The sequence below is a fragment of the Thermobia domestica genome, chromosome 2, assembly GCF_964235325.1.
Source record: "Thermobia domestica chromosome 2, izTheDome1.hap1.1, whole genome shotgun sequence".
In the NCBI taxonomy this organism is placed as follows: Eukaryota; Metazoa; Arthropoda; class Insecta; order Zygentoma; family Lepismatidae; genus Thermobia; species Thermobia domestica.
This window is the reverse complement of record NC_137455.1, coordinates 359120105-359138313: the sequence shown is the minus strand read 5'-3', so window position 1 is coordinate 359138313 and position 18209 is coordinate 359120105. Positions and strand designations below refer to the sequence as shown.

Genomic DNA, 18209 nt, shown 5'->3' with positions numbered 1-18209 from the left:
GTAAATGAAATTATTGGAGAATATCAGTGTGGTTTTAAGCGAAATCGATCAACTATCGACCAGATATTTGCTATTCGTCAAATAGTCGAAAAGAATTGAGAGTACAATACCGCGGTACATGAATATTATTTATTGATTGTAGAAGGGCCTATGAGTCGGTTAGGAGGGACACATTCTATAACATTCTTACTGACAACAGAATTTCTACTAATTGCCTTCCCCTAATGGTAGGCCCCTATTTATATAGTGTGAGCCCCTGTGCTTTAAATAATTTGCCAGCCACCCCCGGCACAAAATTCCTCCAAAAACGACCAATATTAGAGTTGAATTCATAGTTTTGGGGATCGCTGAGATGAATAGTGACAGTTTTAATCCGATTCAGCTTCAAGGTCATACTCCACTCCCCAGGGAAGGGGCGAGATTTTGAACGTAATCGGAAACGACAGATATTAGTGTTCAATACATAGTTTTCGAGATCGCTGAGTTTAACGGTATCAGTTTTCATTATGTTCAAGTTAATGCTCACCCCTTGGGGTGGGGGTGTTAGAGGATGAGTTCAATAGTAATCAGATAAGCTAGCTAACTAGTAATTATTATAATTAGAGTGAATTATACATATTAACATATTTTGTCGCGTTTGAGGAGACTCTGCGGGTTGCTAGTTTTAAATATTACTTTATTGTGAATCTTTAAAAAGTTCCAAAATTTTGCCGCCCCTAAGTTCTGCCACCCTGTGCTCGAGCACAGAATAGCACTTACCTAAATATGGGCCTGCCTAATGGTGAAACAGATACTCCTAACTGTGACACCCATAATCTTGTGCCGTACAGAACACAGAACACATTAGCTAATTATTGAAACTATTCACTAGTAAAATAAAAATAATTGAATCTTTATGTTTCTTTCTAGGTACCTACTTCATTCTGTACGATTTCCAGGACCATTTTAAAAAAGATTCTCCGAAGCCCCTGAAGCGAGAAGATTTCATCAAAATCATCAACGATATCTTCAAAGATATGTCACCGCTAGAAAAGGAAGCCATCATATTTCAGGTGAGTACACTAGAATTTCTTTTGAAGAAGGAACATTATAAAATATAATATGTTTGAGATGTTAAGATGAGACCTGGAGATCAAGCTTCATAACACATGCTATTGGTGGTTTCCACTAATCAAATTTCTGTGAAAATAATACGGGATGTTGTTCATTGTATATCCGTCCCTTTTCGATTCAGTGCTGCCTCCTGGCGTTACATGCTGGAACTATGAGTGTGCTGGCGGGAGCAGTGTTGTATCTCACCTTGTAGGTGCGTGAGTATTAATAAATGACTCCGAAAATTAACCGATATCTCTTAAGGAGAGTACCCGTTAAAAATATTTGAGATATAAACCAAACAAACTTCTGTAATTAAAAATAGCCTACTAGATCAATGCATGTGTCATATATTAAGAATTTGAGTCCGTTTGTATTGAAGTATGTGTTCCGCTTCTCGCTTTGGCGCTAACTTTCCCACGTAACAAGATATGTCTTGTAAATATCTAGATAAAGTTCTATGTTCATGTAAGTCCTAATAAGATGCCTTATAAAAACTACATCTAAAATGCATTAATAATAAATTTAATGATTTACACTGTAGAAAATAAAACAGCGTTTAAACACTTTTAGTACGCATGTTGAGGGGTAATATATCAAGTATGTGTTTATATAGTATGCTTTGCGTGTCGAAAAGCGTTCATTCTCTACTATGACATATTTAAAACAGTATCTACTATGACATATTTAAAACACTTCTTCTCGGCAAACAGTTCGAAAACAAAGAGATGACATACATTTTGCACATTTTGTAGATACATCTGGAACATACTTTGACAACATAGTATCTACTACGGGTGAATATATGTCATCTGGAAGTGTTCAAAGAGGGTGGATAATGTGTACAGTGTCCTACTGTGTCTAAAAATAGTTTCTCTATTTTTTGCAGGTATGTAAGACATATCGTTGATTCAGTAGTGTTCTTAGGTTGATATTTCTGCTATAAATCATTCTCCATTCAAAATAGATGAGTCTGATTAACATATGTTAACCTAAATTTGAAAGCAAAACTTAAAAGGATTATGGTATCACCGTGCCTCAGCGGTATAGTAGTCACCTATGATTTGAGGGTTCCCTGATTGGATACCAGTCCATGAGAGACCGTGGTTGGCAACATTGTGTCCCTTACCATCCACAGGGATATCTAGTTTCCTCCGCGTTTCTTATTCAACCATTCTTTCATAAAAATTCACTGTCATCAGTCATCAGGCACACAAAGCGTTTTCGTGGGACGTGAAACTAGAAATTTCATTCCATTTAAAGAATGCAATTGCCCTATTTCCTTATCACTCTGCCAATTCATTTGATATTACAATGTTCTGTAGCTAGAGCCCAAATAATGTACTAGGGAATTTTAACCCTTCACCTTTCTTATTATAAAAAATGTCTTATAAAATTTTTATAATGATGTTTCCTCGGGAAAAAAGGATATTTGTCTTAGATCACAGCGGCCCCAGACGGGATCGATTATACTCCGTATCTCACAGCAGTCCCGAAAGTGGGTATGAAAGGATATCTTCGTCGCTCATGGCAGCCCCGGGAGTAGGTATTAAAGTCCCAGTAGCCGATAGCGGCCTCCGGAGAACATTTGGTAGGTGAGCGATCAGCATTGACACTCTTATTTTCTTGGCCCCTCGTCCTCTTTTATAGCTATCCTCTTGGAGGGAGGACCTATAGAGGGGTTGTCGGCTTTCTTCGTAATTCTCCGAATCCTCTTCGTTATTTCTTAGAGGTGTAGTCTCCTTCTGTCATCTGCCACGGCTTGTTTATAATTGTAAGAATACGTGTTTGTATTAAAAACATGTAGCTTGCAGTACGTGGGTAGATGGATCCTTGCAATATTAATAAATGAATTTTAGGTTTAATTTTAGCAATTTGCCTTTATACATGTTACAAATGTACACAATACATATAACATGATAATAATTGGAAAGTATACATCAAATGTTAATTTAACATTCTATCATTAACTTTTGACTACTATTTTTCAGCTTTCTCCCTTACGTGCCCCCTTTTTTTCTTATAAATTCTGATAACCTCCTTTTCATCTATTTTCTGTAGTCTAGTAACTAGACTGGGATTAATTCAAGAAGCTCTGGTTCGATTCCCATTGGAGAACATCAAAACACTACAGTCATTCAAACTTCACTTTAAACACTGCATGACTCACCCAATATAATATCGCTGCTGGCAAAGGACATAATTATTAATCAATAAATTAGTCCATTCACCCTAATTGACGTAGTATCAAACTTGCAATCCATTGTTCGATGTCAGATTTTGATCCATTGAGAAATTACATTATATGATCTTTTTCTGCCTATACCGTACAACCTTGAGTAGCTTATGTAGGGTCCATTGCTTTAGACCAAAGAACATATTTGATATAAGTGATGATATATCAACTAACAGAATAAGAAAGTAAGACAAAATAGAAGAATTCTGAGGAAGGTCATAGACGTGAGCTTATCCTCCACAAAAAACTCAACGAATATTCAAGCGAACCAAAGACACTTCATACCAGATATGACCAGATATGATTGTTCTGATCAGTGCCGTGTCTTGGAAGATCAGTGCCCGGAGCGAGAGTGTACGATGGCGACCCCGTAGATATGAGTGAGGTCGACAGAGCAGGCGCGAAGCACTACCATGTTTGACACAAAACGTAAGAAAATTTAAAAAAATAAATCCTGCTTTTCCTTGATTTTGAGCACTTTTTCCATTTATTTTATACATATGCACATGCATTTTCCTAACATGAGTAACATTATAGGACCACTTCCTAAAGCAGGAAGACAATTTAAGTGCATACTAGTAACATTCCAAGTATTTTTTCCTCTATCATTTTTCTTTCCTTCTTTTCTCTTTTCCTCCCGAATTTTGCGCCCCCTTACTTCGGGACCCGGGGCCGTCACGTCATCCCGCTTGCACCCCCTACGGCACGGCACTGATTCTGATATTAGAGATATTAATCATCTACCTAATCCACCAATTATAATAGATTTTACAGTGATACACATTGTTCTTGGATAAGAGAGATTTGATTAATGAATTTTTAACTACTTTGTCAGTCCTTGGAAAATAATGTTTCTCCGGAAGACCATTGGATGGTGGGTGACTCAGCAAAAGGCCAATTGTTGTCTTAGTAATCTTTTAATGTCATTTCTGTAGAGGGCCAGAAAATTCTCTTCAAATATTTCCTCGTCTTTTTTCATGCCTATTTTCCTTATCTTGTAGACTGGAAGCTAGGCACCTGGAAGTTTTAAGAAGTAATGTGAAGTTTCACTGGAGTTGATTAATTCCATGTATTTCCTGGTTGACGACAAAGTCTGTACATACGTGAGCCCCAAAACTCAAAAGGACCGGACATCAAATTTCAGGATTCTCACTGTTTGATTCCACAATAACATTGCAATGGACAACATAACATATTTGCTAGACATCCTACTCTACTTATAAGTAGAGCAAATTCATATTTTTTTTCGTTCGTTCGTCAGAAAACGGTTTGATGTAGTTTACCAAAAGTACAATCTCTCAAAAGCTGCAAACAATTGCTCTAGAATAATCATTTTCAACTTGCCAACTAACCGTAATATGATATCAGAGTCGTAGACATGGAATATACCTAAACTGCTGAAAAAATAATATGAAATCGCAATATTGAACTAAAGAGATATACTTGTCGCAGAATAAGAAGAACGTAGTGCAGAGTTGATAGATACAGCCATACAAGAATCCTCATACACATATAGAAAATTATAGTAATAAAGTAACGTATGAAGTTCAAAAAGAAACTTCCTGCAGTGTGCTTTGGAAGTAGATTTAGAATAACGAGTTATACATTTTCGTTATCGCATTGTAGTTTATCAACTTAATACAATATATCTTCAAGAATTAATTTGTCTTTAATTCTTCGCTCATAAGCTGTTAAGTCTAATAGGTAACTAATATTCTCCCTCCTTTGCTTATAACGTCAAGAGAATCAGCAACAACAGCCCGACAGTACACGAATATGTTGCTCTAGCATCACGTAGCAGACGGAATTTCAATGAGAATCACAAGATGTAATTATCCGTATGAGTAGGTACCGTAAGGCCCTCGTTCTTTACAAAAGCAGAACTCATATGGTTCGAATTTGACGTTACGATGTAGGTCCATGTCTCATATAGCCTCGATGCTGAAAGGGTCAAAAAATTCTATTCCAACCAATCTACCACACAGTATTATCTTGCGCTTCTGATATGTGTAACTGCATCCAGATGTCACCTGCAGAAGAAAAAAATCATCGCGATTGGTAATAAATAAGAATCAACACGGATCTCCAGGTCACCTTGCAGCTATGGGCACATGGGACTTTGAACATCTTCCTGTATCTATCTATTTGCAATGGACTAAATATCAAAAGCAAGATATCTTTCAGCTCCTGCTTAGGGATATAAATTTGTTTTCGGCTTAGCTTGGCTAGGAAGACCTACGTGTGTATATTTTTTGTCTATAGCAAGAGCCATTAATAGATTAGGTTGAAACGGGAGGAAAGAATAGAGCAGTCTTGTGGATTCACGAGTGACATACCTACCAAGTACAGACATTGGTGTCCTATTTCTCTTGACATGACTCTATCAGCATCAGTTTGTTCAGTTTCCATTGTTCGTTTTATTTACTGAAAATGAAAGAACCAGAGTTATCAAGGAAGAAGGTACAGGTCATTAATTTTAAAAAATGAAAGTTATGTGTATCACAAAAAAGTATAGTTGAGATTAAAGTATTAATGGTGGATCAATCATTATTTTACTTAAGTGTATTCCTCATGTTACATTATATTTAATTGAAGCGAAACGTGTGTGTGTATTCCATAATAACTGTTGTAAAGCGTATAAGATTTTAACGAAATGTAGTATATGCCTCTCTCCAAGTTTCCGAAATAACCCTATTATTTGGGGTTGCAATCTATCATGAATAAGTAAGTTAAATCCAACCCAAGTACCAAGTTCTTACATATATATACAAACAATTCTCCGATATAAATTAGATAAATATTAATCAGTTTTGATTATACGGGACGAATATTCTGTCTGAAATATTCTGATCATCTCATTTGGTTGCGTTTGAAATTGGTCATGGATAAGCGATTTAAAAGGAGGGTAAATTCCTCAAAATTTCGATGTTTCTTTCTTTAAATATAAATAATGTGTTTAGAAAATAGTTTTCTTTGATGACGTTCACAAAGTGATTCGATTTCCATGCAATACGACGTGTATTTTCTTTTCTTCCAAATAACTCCATTGCTGGGAATTAAGTCTGTCAAGAATGTAAGATCTACCACATGAAATAAAATATGTTCCAAGATAATTTCGGTAAATATATATGATTTTGAAGCAACAAGGGACCCATTTCCCCTTCGGGGCTTCCCAATGATTCCCACTGCAAGAAATTGGAATCAGTGAAAAATAAGGGTGGTACCTCGTCCCTCGATTTAAAAAAAAATGCTGCTCCACGATAATTTTTGTAAAACAAAGATCATTTTCTTTGTGAGATATGGGATATTTGTATCGGAAATTTCCCAATCATCCCCAGGCTTCCGTTTAGGACCAGTTAAAAATGAGGGAGTTAATTTAATCCCATCAGCCCACAATTAAAAAAAATAGTTGAGAATTCTCGAAGAGCATTGTCACAACGAACTTAAAAAAATTAATTTTCTCGAAGTTTATATGAAATTGTATACTAAATTAATGTACTAACGATGCAATAATTATTCAATCAATAACTAATGACGCAATAATTATTGAGTTAATATCTAATGACGCAACAATTGTTGAGCCAATAAGTAATGACACATTCATTATTGAATCAATAACTAATGACGAAATAATAATTGAGTCAATATCTAATGGTACAAAAATTATTAAATCAATATCTAATGACGAAATAATTATTGAATCAATAACTAACAAAGCAGTAATTATTGAATCAATAACTAATGACGCAATAATTATTGAATCAATAACTAATGACGCAATAATTATTGTATCAATAACTAATGACGCAACAATTGTTGAGCCAATAAATAATGACTCATTAATTATTAAATCAATAACTAATGACGCAATAATGATTAAGTCAATATCTAATGATACAAAAGCCATTAAATCAATATCTAATGACGTAATAATTATTGAATCAATAACTAACAACGCAGTAATTATTGAATCAATAACTAATGACGAAATAATTATTGAATCAATAACTAATGACGCAACAATTGTGGAGCCAATAAATAATGACTCATTAATTGTTGAATCAATAACTAATGACGTAATAATGATTGAGTCAATATCTAATGATACAAAAGCCATTAAATCAATATCTAATGACGTAATAATTATTGAATCAATAACTAATTACGCAATAATGATTGAATCAATAACTAATGACGCAATAATTATTGCATCAATAACTAATGATGCTACAATTGTTGAGCCAATAAATAATGACTCATTAATTGTTGAATCAATAACTAATGACGTAATAATGATTGAGTCAATATCTAATGATACAAAAATTATTAAATCAATATCTAATGACGTAATAATTATTGAATCAATAACTAACAAAGCAGTAATTATTGAATCAATAACTAATGACGCAATAATTATTGAATCAATAACTAATGACGCAATAATTATTGAATCAATAACTAATGACGCAACAATTGTTGAGCCAACAAATAATGACTCATTAATTATTGAATCAATAACTAATGACGCAATAATGATTGAGTCAATATCTAATGATACAAAATTATTAAATCAATATCTAATGATGTAATAATTATTGAATCACTAACTAACAACGTAGTAATTATTGAATCAATAACTAATGACGCAATAATTATTGAATCAATAACTGGCATTGGTATTGAATCAATATTGGTATTGATCAACCAATATCAATTCTCTATGACTTACGGTTCCCGAGATATGGCTCCTTAAATCTCCCGAAACAGGAACGTTTTTTGGTCAATATCTCGGGAACGATGGGAGTGACGCGAAAAATTCCATCACTTCTTTGAGATAGTTTTTAATGCTCTATTAAATGGAGGGCTCAAAATTGAAAAATTCTCAAATAACAGGAACACATACAGACACAGACAGAAAATTCAGTAACGAACTGTTTAAATTCATTCACATATGTTTCACAATAGATTTCGTTAAAAGAATTATATTTTGATTGAATTTGTTATTTTATAAGGTCGTCCCAAATTCCTAGTTGGGGTCGAAGTCAGTTGATGAGTTAGTGAATTCACCCTCCACGCCTCATTTAGAAATTAATTCCGTAATCTATATTTATGAAAAATAGTGAAATTGGCAAAGGATAAGGCAATAAAAATTTCCAATTAAAAAGAAAAGTATCCATTTCTATCTACATACCATTACTAGTTTAGTAAAGAATATAAAGTCAATGGGTTTAACAGTAAAGTTGCTATAAATTTTACTGAAAATTCTTGTTGCACGGAATTAGACACCCGTAGATTTATAGTAAGCATAATTCCAGACAGGTAATTATGAATAATTGGTACAAAACTCCGCCTTCTTCGGCAGCTACAGAGAAAACACAAGCCTTCAGAAAGAAATTGATTTGTTTAGCCATGCGATTACAAGGACTTATGCACTTAGAGCAAAAGGGCAAAACGACTTGGCAGGCATTGAAATATATATGGAAAAAGAAACGGGGAAAAAAGGAAGAAAAGGTGATATTGATGATGTATGAATGTAATTGTATATAGTAAGTCCTCGCAAAGCAACGGGTAAAATATAAGCAAATAAAAGAAATCAAACGGAAAAGATACAACCAAATTCTCGTTTCGCATGGTTATCCACAATCCATCAATTTAGACAGTTTTGTTATTTGAGCTCGAATCTTGTCTGAAGGTGAAAGAAGGGGAAAAAATAGTTAGATAGATGCCTGTATTAAGGTCAAGTGTTACGTAATAGCTTCTGAGGACGAGATTACAACCTCCCTTCTTCCTTATATATATCCAATAAATTTGTAGTATGTGGAAACTTGGATTGGTTTACGTTTACAAATGGATATTACATGACGCCCATCAATCAAATTTTAGTTTACGAATACATTAAATGATACATATTACCGCTAAATTCCAAAACATAAATCTTCTAGTGTAAAAGTAGGATTTAATTTTTCTGAAGGGTGTGTGTGTGTGTACCTGATGCTTTCCGACAAATCTAGCTTGCGTATCTTATTTTTATTATTTTTCTTCTGTTCGTCTGTCCTTTTCTCACCACTTTATATTTCTTTACTTATCTCTTTCTTTATTCATGTGTTTATTTTGAATTCAATCACTTCCCTTCCTGAATTTTATTTTTTTTAATTTTCTATTCTTATTCTTTTATTTCTTGAATATCCCCCTGCTTCTCCAATTATTCTTTTCTTTTTGAGTTAGTCCATTTCCTCTTTACACACCTACGTCTTCTTCTTTCTCTGTTTCTTGATTATACCTTTCTCTGCAAATGTCTTTCTTCTGAACTTCCGTATTATTCTGCTAGATGCATCATCCAAATTTGTCCCAGTTCTTTCTGGGGTTCTCCAGGGTAGTGTTCTAGGACCACTGCTTTTTTTCTTTACCTGGATGATTTCCCTTTTTTCCTTTCTTTACCATTTCCGAACGTTCTTCTCTTTACTGACGATTGTAAAATTTTCTAGAAAAATCACTTCCGCAGATAATGCCCTACGACTTCAACAAATTCTCACTAAACTTACTGACTTAAGCTATGTGTGACTTGCAATGTAAAATTGAATTTCAAAAATGTTTCACTCTTAGTATTTCTTGGAAGAAAAATAAAATTTATCATATATATTGTATTAATAACAGTCCTGTCAAAAGAGTTCTGGCACACAAAGACCTCGGAGAACTATTGAATGAGAAACTTACATTCGCTAATCACATCACTGTTACTGTCAAGAGTGTTATGACAATGCTGGGTATTCTTTATAGATTTATTGCAATTCGCGATCACAAAACACTCAGTATTTTCTTCAAAGCTTTAGTATATCCTAAAATTAAATATTGCTCACCGATATGGAATATGTCCTGTGCTTATCCCGTTTTGATTCTGTTCTTAACTTTTTTCTTCCCATTGTCAAGTAAAGAGTTTTTTAAAGTTCGTAATCTTAATAAAACACAGCCCCTAAACAAACTTAATATACAGACTCCACTTACTCGAGGCACGGTGATTGACTTGCTGCTTTTCCATAAAATTATCAATGGAAAAATTGTCTCCCAATTATTCTTAATTTTCTGTTCCCAATTTTCGTTTACTTCTCGCTTTACTCGGGGTAATACATTACTAACATATGTATCACGCAGACTATCAACTTTACAACGTTCTCTATACTTGAAACTGACATCATTGTATAATAGTTTATCTTCACATGTTGATATTTTCGACTAAAAATCATTTTAGAAACAAACTAAAAGTCCTTGTACATGTCGTACAATTTTGTTGTTGTTTATTATATATTTTGTTGCATTGTTTCAGTGTAAAATAGACATAGATCTGCTCCTGAAACATTTATAAATAAATTTCCCATTTTTTTAATATCACTTGTACTCGTTTCTACATCCTGGTGTCCATACGTAGTGGCGTATTTAGGGGGCTTCCGGGCTAAAGCAAAAAAAAATGAAATATTTGAGTTTTACGTCCCACGGTTATGCCGGCTAGGCTAAAGGAGCCGGTGATGATGAGTAATAAATGAAATGGTGGAATGAAGAAAGTGGGACCCTAAAAGTAGTTTATATATATGAGATAGAATCCGCCTTAAATTGTAAGTGCACGTCTTGCATTGCCTCAATACTGAAAAGAGTGGTAAACATGAATAAACAGATAGGATTTACATAAATGATAGGTTACTGTGCTATATACAGGAACAAAAGAAGTATTTCGTATCATGTACCTGGAAGGTCTAACGGAAAACGTCACGCAGAATAGCCATATCAGGAACCGAAACCGGACCTTCCGAGTGCAAGGCCTAGATGCTATCATCTACACCCACTGTAGTTACCATTTTAAATATTGTACTGAATATCCATTCTGTGTATTGATTATGTTCTCCGAACTGAATTATATCAGCTTCTCTGTTATTTATCATACCTGAGTATATTTATAACATCGAGTAAAAAAAAAAAAAAAAAAAAAATTCTGGTGTGTTTCCAACTCTAATTGAACTTTCTGGTTCCGAACTCCCAGGATCTCCGTACATATCTAATCCGTGATGCACTGAGGTGATGAGATTTTCCTGGCGTTTTAAGGTCCTCCCTCTCTCCTCTGCCACAGTATCATTCCCTAGATGCTGATCCTTACCTGTTGTATCTCGTGCGTCTTGTATAAGCAGATTAACCCAGCAAATTGAGATTTCCTCTGAACACGAGACAGAAACATAATCCCTCCCCCCGTTTCGTGTAGCTCTCTCCCTGTCTACAGAGCATGGGAGACAGTGTTGCCAACGTCAATGGTATTCCGCTAAATTTTGAGGTTTTTACAATCGCGTCTGCGTTGAAAAAAAAAACGACCGTGAACGGATTGGCGGGAAATTTGGAAATTTCAAAAATATATTTGCAACGTATTTCGAAGGCAAATTGCCATTTTGACAGAACAAGTATTTTATCTACGGAGTGTATTACAGATGCTTAGGAATTACGTATGGTGTTATTTGAGCGTCATGGGAAACAATGACCTCCCTGAATTTGAGATATGTATACGTTTTAATCAATAATCTAATGTAAAACGTGAAACATTACTTATATAGGAGAGTTTTGCTCTCCCCGTCTCCATTGCAAAGCCTGAAATAACGCTATTAGAATTGTGTATAAAGAGACGTGGCAACATTACTGTTACAATTCGTGCTGTCAATGTCACATCTTTCTTTCTGTTTTTTAGTACGTAGTTTCATTTACTATTTGTTACTTTAACTTCTCGTTTTTACGTTTATATGTAAATTTATTACGTATTTCAGTGATTTAACTAAGGGGAACAAACTGGGCTTGTGCCCCGGTTGCCGAATTGGAGGGAGAAAAACTGGAGAAATATTTATTTTCACAACAAGGCAAGGGAAGGAGTTTTAGCAAACTAAAGATCATTAAAAAAAGAAGTACCTCAGAAACTTAACAGGACAACAACGACTCACCAACCTTATGATCATATCCATAGAGAATAAGTTACCTTCAAAGCTATCTTCTGAGGATATTGAAAAAAACCTTTGGAGCCAAAAGAGCCCGCAAAGTTAAATTTTTGTACCAGCTTTTTGTGTTTTCATTTAACTTACGTCGATTTAAGAGATTTACAAAGTGTTCGAGTATAATGTTCAGACAACATTTTGACTGTTTGTCATAATTAACAGCATGTTGATTCAGTCTATAGATATGCACATCCCAATATAATTCCAAAAACATTCTCATTTGCAGTTCTTATGATAAGACTATAAGAATATATCAAGCATGCTACTCTCAGATTATTTGGCAATTAAATACTAATTAGTTTGGTGCTTTATCTTGTAATGAAAATTAAATTATGTACTGCAATTTTGAAATCAAGATTTACCACTTGAAGAGAAACGGAATAGGATTATTACTGTGTGATACCAATATCAGGTATAGTTAGGGGGCGTTTTGATTTGATTAGTCAGGAGGGGACGCCAGGACTGGATTAACTCATCTGGAGGCCTGGGGCTAGAATAAATGTGGCCCCTGCTGACATCATCTAATACATTTCTGTGAAAGTACAGTGAGAAAGTTAAGGGAATATGTTTCATAGTTTCGTTGATATCTTTTTTAATGATGATTCATGATTCTTTTTAGGTAGCCAGTTGAGATTTTTAACAGAGTGGAGGCCTCTCTCTAATTGGAGGACCGGGGCTATAGCCCTCTTAAACCCCTTCCTTAATTCGGCCCTGGCGGGCGCTAAGACAAGTTCTTGCCTCGAGCGACAAGTAGCCTAGTTGGTCGCTCACGTATTTTGGTGTTCCCAGGATGCATTTATGATTATAATGAGAACAACAAAACGAGGATATTTGTGGAAATTCAGGAAAAACGGGTTTAGTGACTCAAATTTGAAAGACTCAGTGAGCTTATGAAGATTAGAGAAATATACTTTCGTGATTTTGAATTCCCTATTTCAGTGTGGCGAAGTATTGTAACAAGGACAACAGCAATTTACTCTATTTTACAAGTTCAAAGCATTGACACACACAAAAATACTAGCGATGGCCAATTCCGGAATTTTTACTTTCCGAAATCCAGAAAGTAAAATGGGAAAAATTTCGGAATTAAGGAAAGTCTGGATTTCGAAAAAAATCCGGAATTTAAAAAGAATCCAATTTCCTAAAATTTCCGGATTTTTTTTCGAAATCCGGAAAGCGAAATTTCCGATTCTGGAAAATAAATTGCTGGAATCCGAATTCCGGAAAATTTTGGCAATTCCTAAAAAACACCAATTATTCATTACTTTCCGAATTGTTCACTTTTAAAAGTATTTCTTAACTATATGGACTATAATTAATCAAAATACTATGATTTTTTTCTTAGTAATAGCGAGATTTGCAGATATTCTGAAATCACCGTTGTGTCTGGTGGAATTCTGGCGTTTTTTCACGTATCTGGTGGAATTTTGAGTGATATCGTTGGCAACACTGATGAGAAACAAGAGTTGGTTAGTACTTTATATATTTCAAGACACTTCTCCTGTAGGTTTGGTAGGAAAACACGCATACCCCTTTTTCCCTTCAACTTGGAAAATAATATCATATTTCTCGTGGGAGATGGCGGTGCATGAATTTCTGTGTATGTGATAGTTAAAGCATTATCATCATTGCATCTGAACTTTGACATTTAAAAGCTATAGAATACAATCTAATAATACACTTGTGAAGTGATACATGATAAATCGCTTTCGGTGTACCTGTCGGGGTCTTGATTTAAGCAGATAGATGGATGGGTTAGTCAATATCATCTAAACAGGTTAAAGCTAAAGTAAAGTGAATTTGCTTTTTTATGTTCATCTTTAGATGAAGAACAAGGTTTTAGAAATAAGTAGCAGTTTTCTTTCTTAGTTTAGCCTTTACATAAAGAAAAAAGTCTTAAGGAATTTGTATGTACTTTCCTTTATTATTTAAGCCTTTAGTTGAGCTAAAAAGTTTTGAAGAATGTTTTCTATTTCTTTTCTTACATTAATTTTCAGATGCAGTACAAGGTTATGAAAATTTTATAATTTCTTATGTTTTATGTTAACCTTTAGTTGAACCGAAAGGCTGTGGGGAATTTGTTCACTTTTAAGACATTCCTCATTTTGAGGTTTAAAAATAATAATATAGAAGTACACAGTTAACGGATCAACTCTAAAGTTTCTAGAACAATATAGCAGAGTGAAAACATTTTTAAATAGAACTAACAACATGTTTGTGGGTAACACGGACGAATTTAGAAAAGTGAAAACAAAAACAATTCCAGTTCCGTGAAATGAAAGTACTATAAAAACCGTAGACAATTCAGTCTAGGTGTGCAGAAGAATCAATCAACCTCCTAGTTACCACTCTTGCTTCGTAGAAAAGTGACATTGGGAAGGAATAGTGCAGTTTCTGATGGCAATGGACGTTAAGACACTGTAAGTACGCTCGCAAAGAGCTCTGTTAGTGACTCTGGTGAAAAATACACATAGACAGTCCTGACATGTAAAACGAGAATGTGAACCCTTCAATTATCTTGTTAATATCATTCATTTAATAAGCTCTTTTGGTAATGGTTTATCTTATATGCACTTTGTTATATATAATTGTAATAAATTAGTTTTCTTCATGTAATGCCTATAAAAGTGAATTTCTAACTCTATACTACCTCTCTCAATCTTAGTCAATCATTCAATCAATCACATTTTTTAAGTTATTTGTTCACTTTCCTTTCTTATATTAATTCTCAGATGAAGTACAAGGTTATAAAAATTTTATAATTTCTTATGTTTTATGTTAACCTTTAGTTGAACCGAAAGGTTGTGGGGAATTTGTTCACTTTCCTTTCTTATATTAATTCTCAGATGAAGTACAAGGTTATAACAATTTTATAATTTCTTATGTTTTATGTTAACCTTTAGTTGAACCGAAAGGTTGTGGGGAATTTCTTCACTTTCCTTTCTCATATTAATTCTCAGATGAAGTACAAGGTTATAAAAATTTTATAATTTCTTATGTTTCATAAGTTCAACAAGAAGATTGTGAGAAATTTGTTCACTTTCCTTTCTTATGTTAATCTGAGATAAAACACAAGGTTATGAAAATGTTATTATTTCTTACTTGTTTTATACCAATCTTTGGTTGAACTAGAAGATTGTGAGGAATTTGTTCACTTTCCTTTATGTTAATTCTCAGATGAAGTGCAAGGTTATGAAAATTTTAATTTTTCTTTTTTTATGTTTACCTTTAGTTGAACTAAAAGGTTATGAGCAGTAGCGTACGCAGAAATTTATTTCGGAGGTGGTTCAAACTCAATATTATGGTATTTTATATTAAAATTCTTAAAATTACCCCTAAAATTAGGCTAAATTTACACAAAAGACGAAATTTCGGGGGGTCCAGACCCCCAGGACCCACCTCCTGCGTACGTTTCTCGTTGTGAGGAATTTGTTCACTTTCCTTTCATATGTTAATTCTCTTTTGAGGTACGTGAGTTATGAGTGCTCTGTTATTTCGCTTTCTTATGTTGTTTCAAATGAAGTAGAAAGTTATAAAAATATATGTTATTTTTCGTTTTTACGTTTACTTTTAGACGAAATACAAAAGTGTTAAGAAACATGTTCTTTTTCCCTACTTATTTTCATTCTCAGATGTACACTCATGTCCAAAATTATTGTCACATGTCTATAAATATGTTGTAGAAATATAATTTGATAACGAATTCGCCCGGTATTTCTTATAATGTTAGTATGTGTATAATCGGCAAAGACATGTATGTGGAAAATTTCATGTCAAAAGAGCAGTAAATAAGAACAATAAAACGAAAATAAAACTTTCTTGTCCATTTAGCAATATTTTGTTTTACTCATTCTAATTTTCGTATTTGTAATTCTTTTCCTATGAAATTTGCCACAAATATACATTTCCCGATTATACACATAGTATCAGTATTAAAAGTGCCCTGCAACATCATTATTAAATTATATTCTTACAAGAAGACAGTTATTGATATGCGACAATTATTTTGGTTATGAGTGTACATGGATATGAAAAATTCGTTATTCTTTTCCTTTCGTATATTAACCTTTAATTGAACTAGAATATATAAGGAATTTGTCCATTTTATTTTCTTATGTTATTTATCAGGTGAAGCAGAAGATTTGGAAAGCTTGTTATTTTCTACTTTCCTATATTAACTCTTAGATGAAGTAGAAGGTTATAAGAAATTTCTTATTTTCTTTACGTTATGTTTTAGATGAAGAAGTTGTTTGTAAAAATTTCTTATTTTCTTTACGTTAACTTTTATATGAAGTAGAAAGTTATGAGATTTTTTTTATTTTCCTTACGTTAACTTTTAGATGAAGAAGAAGTTTATGAGAAATGTTCTTATTTTCTTTACATTAACTTTTGTTGAAGTAGAAGGTTATGAAAAATTCTTTTATATTATTCACATTAACTTTTAGTTTAAATAGAAGGTTATGATAAATCTTTTTTTCCTTACGTTAACTTTTAGATGAAGTATAAGGTTATGAGAAATTTGCTTATTTTTATTACTTTAACTTTTAGATGAAGTATAAGGTTATGAGAAATTTGCTTATTTTTATTACTTTAACTTTTAGATGAAGTATAAGGTTATGAGAAATTTGCTTATTTTTATTACTTTAACTTTTAGATGAAGTATAAGGTTATGAGAAATTTGCTTATTTTTATTGCTTTAACTTTTAGATGAAGTATAAGGTTATGAGAAATTTGCTTATTTTTATTACTTTAACTTTTAGATGAAGTATAAGGTTATGAGAAATTTGCTTATTTTTATTACTTTAACTTTTAGATGAAGTATAAGGTTATGAGAAATTTGCTTATTTTTATTACTTTAACTTTTTGATGAAGTACAAGGCTACGAGAAAATTGCTACTTTCTACTTTCTTATGTAAACTTTTAGCTAAAGAAAAAGGTAGTGAGAAAATTGTTATTTTTCCCTTCTCATATTACTTGTTATGAGAAATTTTCTTATTTTCATTATGTTAACTTTTAGATGAAGTAGAAGGTAATGAGAATTTGTTATTCTTTCTTTCTTATATTAACTTAGAACGTTATGTTCTGTGATTAGAGTACGTTTGTTTCTCTTCGCACTGTTCCCGCCTAAAGGATGGATCTGTCCACAACGCATTGTAGCCAAGCCACGGTTAAGTTGAGAGTTAGCATACCCTAGGAGACATAGAAAAACGCCAAACTACTTACAAATCACAATAACAAACTTATTCGCGTGTGGCAACTAAGCACTTAAAATACCTTCCAAATAGCAATGTTCTCTTCTGATTGGCTGGATGACAACTAACGTCACATACACGACAAAACCAATAAGATGTCTATTGGATTAAAACGGTCACTTGAGTTCTAGCAGAAAACACTCTAAAGGCCAACCAAGAGCACTGGCGGGATGTGTGCTAAGGTGAAACAAACACACTGTAGTGACTGGTCGGTATCTAGCATCGTGAACTGCTACCACATGGTCAGACGATCAGTGCAACTGAGTACTCAATAATTGGAATGTACTTATGCACAAAATAATGGAATCTCTGGAGTCAATACTTCGCACATCAAAGGCCGCTGTGGCTCAGTGGTAGAGCGTTCACTTCTGGTGCTTGGGGTCCCGGGTTCGATCCCTGCCTCCGCCAAGTGAACTTTGTGGTGGACAAACACCGTCTGCGTGGGTTTTCTCGTGGTTCTCCCGTTTCTTCCCACTTCCTTCATTTCACCATTTCATTCATTACTCATCATCACCGTCTCCTGTAGCCTAACCGGCATAACCGTGGGACGTAAAACTCAAAGATTTCATTTCATTTCATTTCAAATCCATTGTGAAAAATCATCTCTGTCAG

At 33.7% G+C, this 18209-nt stretch overlaps 1 protein-coding gene across 1 annotated transcript in view; it reads left to right on the top strand.

Annotated features, from left to right (window-relative positions):
• The window catches only part of LOC145679592 (acetylcholinesterase-like), a 204957-nt gene that overhangs the window by 139987 nt on the left and 46761 nt on the right, over positions 1-18209 (top strand). Inside the window, exon 2 of the mRNA XM_081750169.1 lies at positions 910-1052. Within this exon, the coding sequence (XP_081606295.1) occupies positions 910-1052 (143 nt within the window). The remainder of the gene's footprint in view (positions 1-909; positions 1053-18209) is intronic.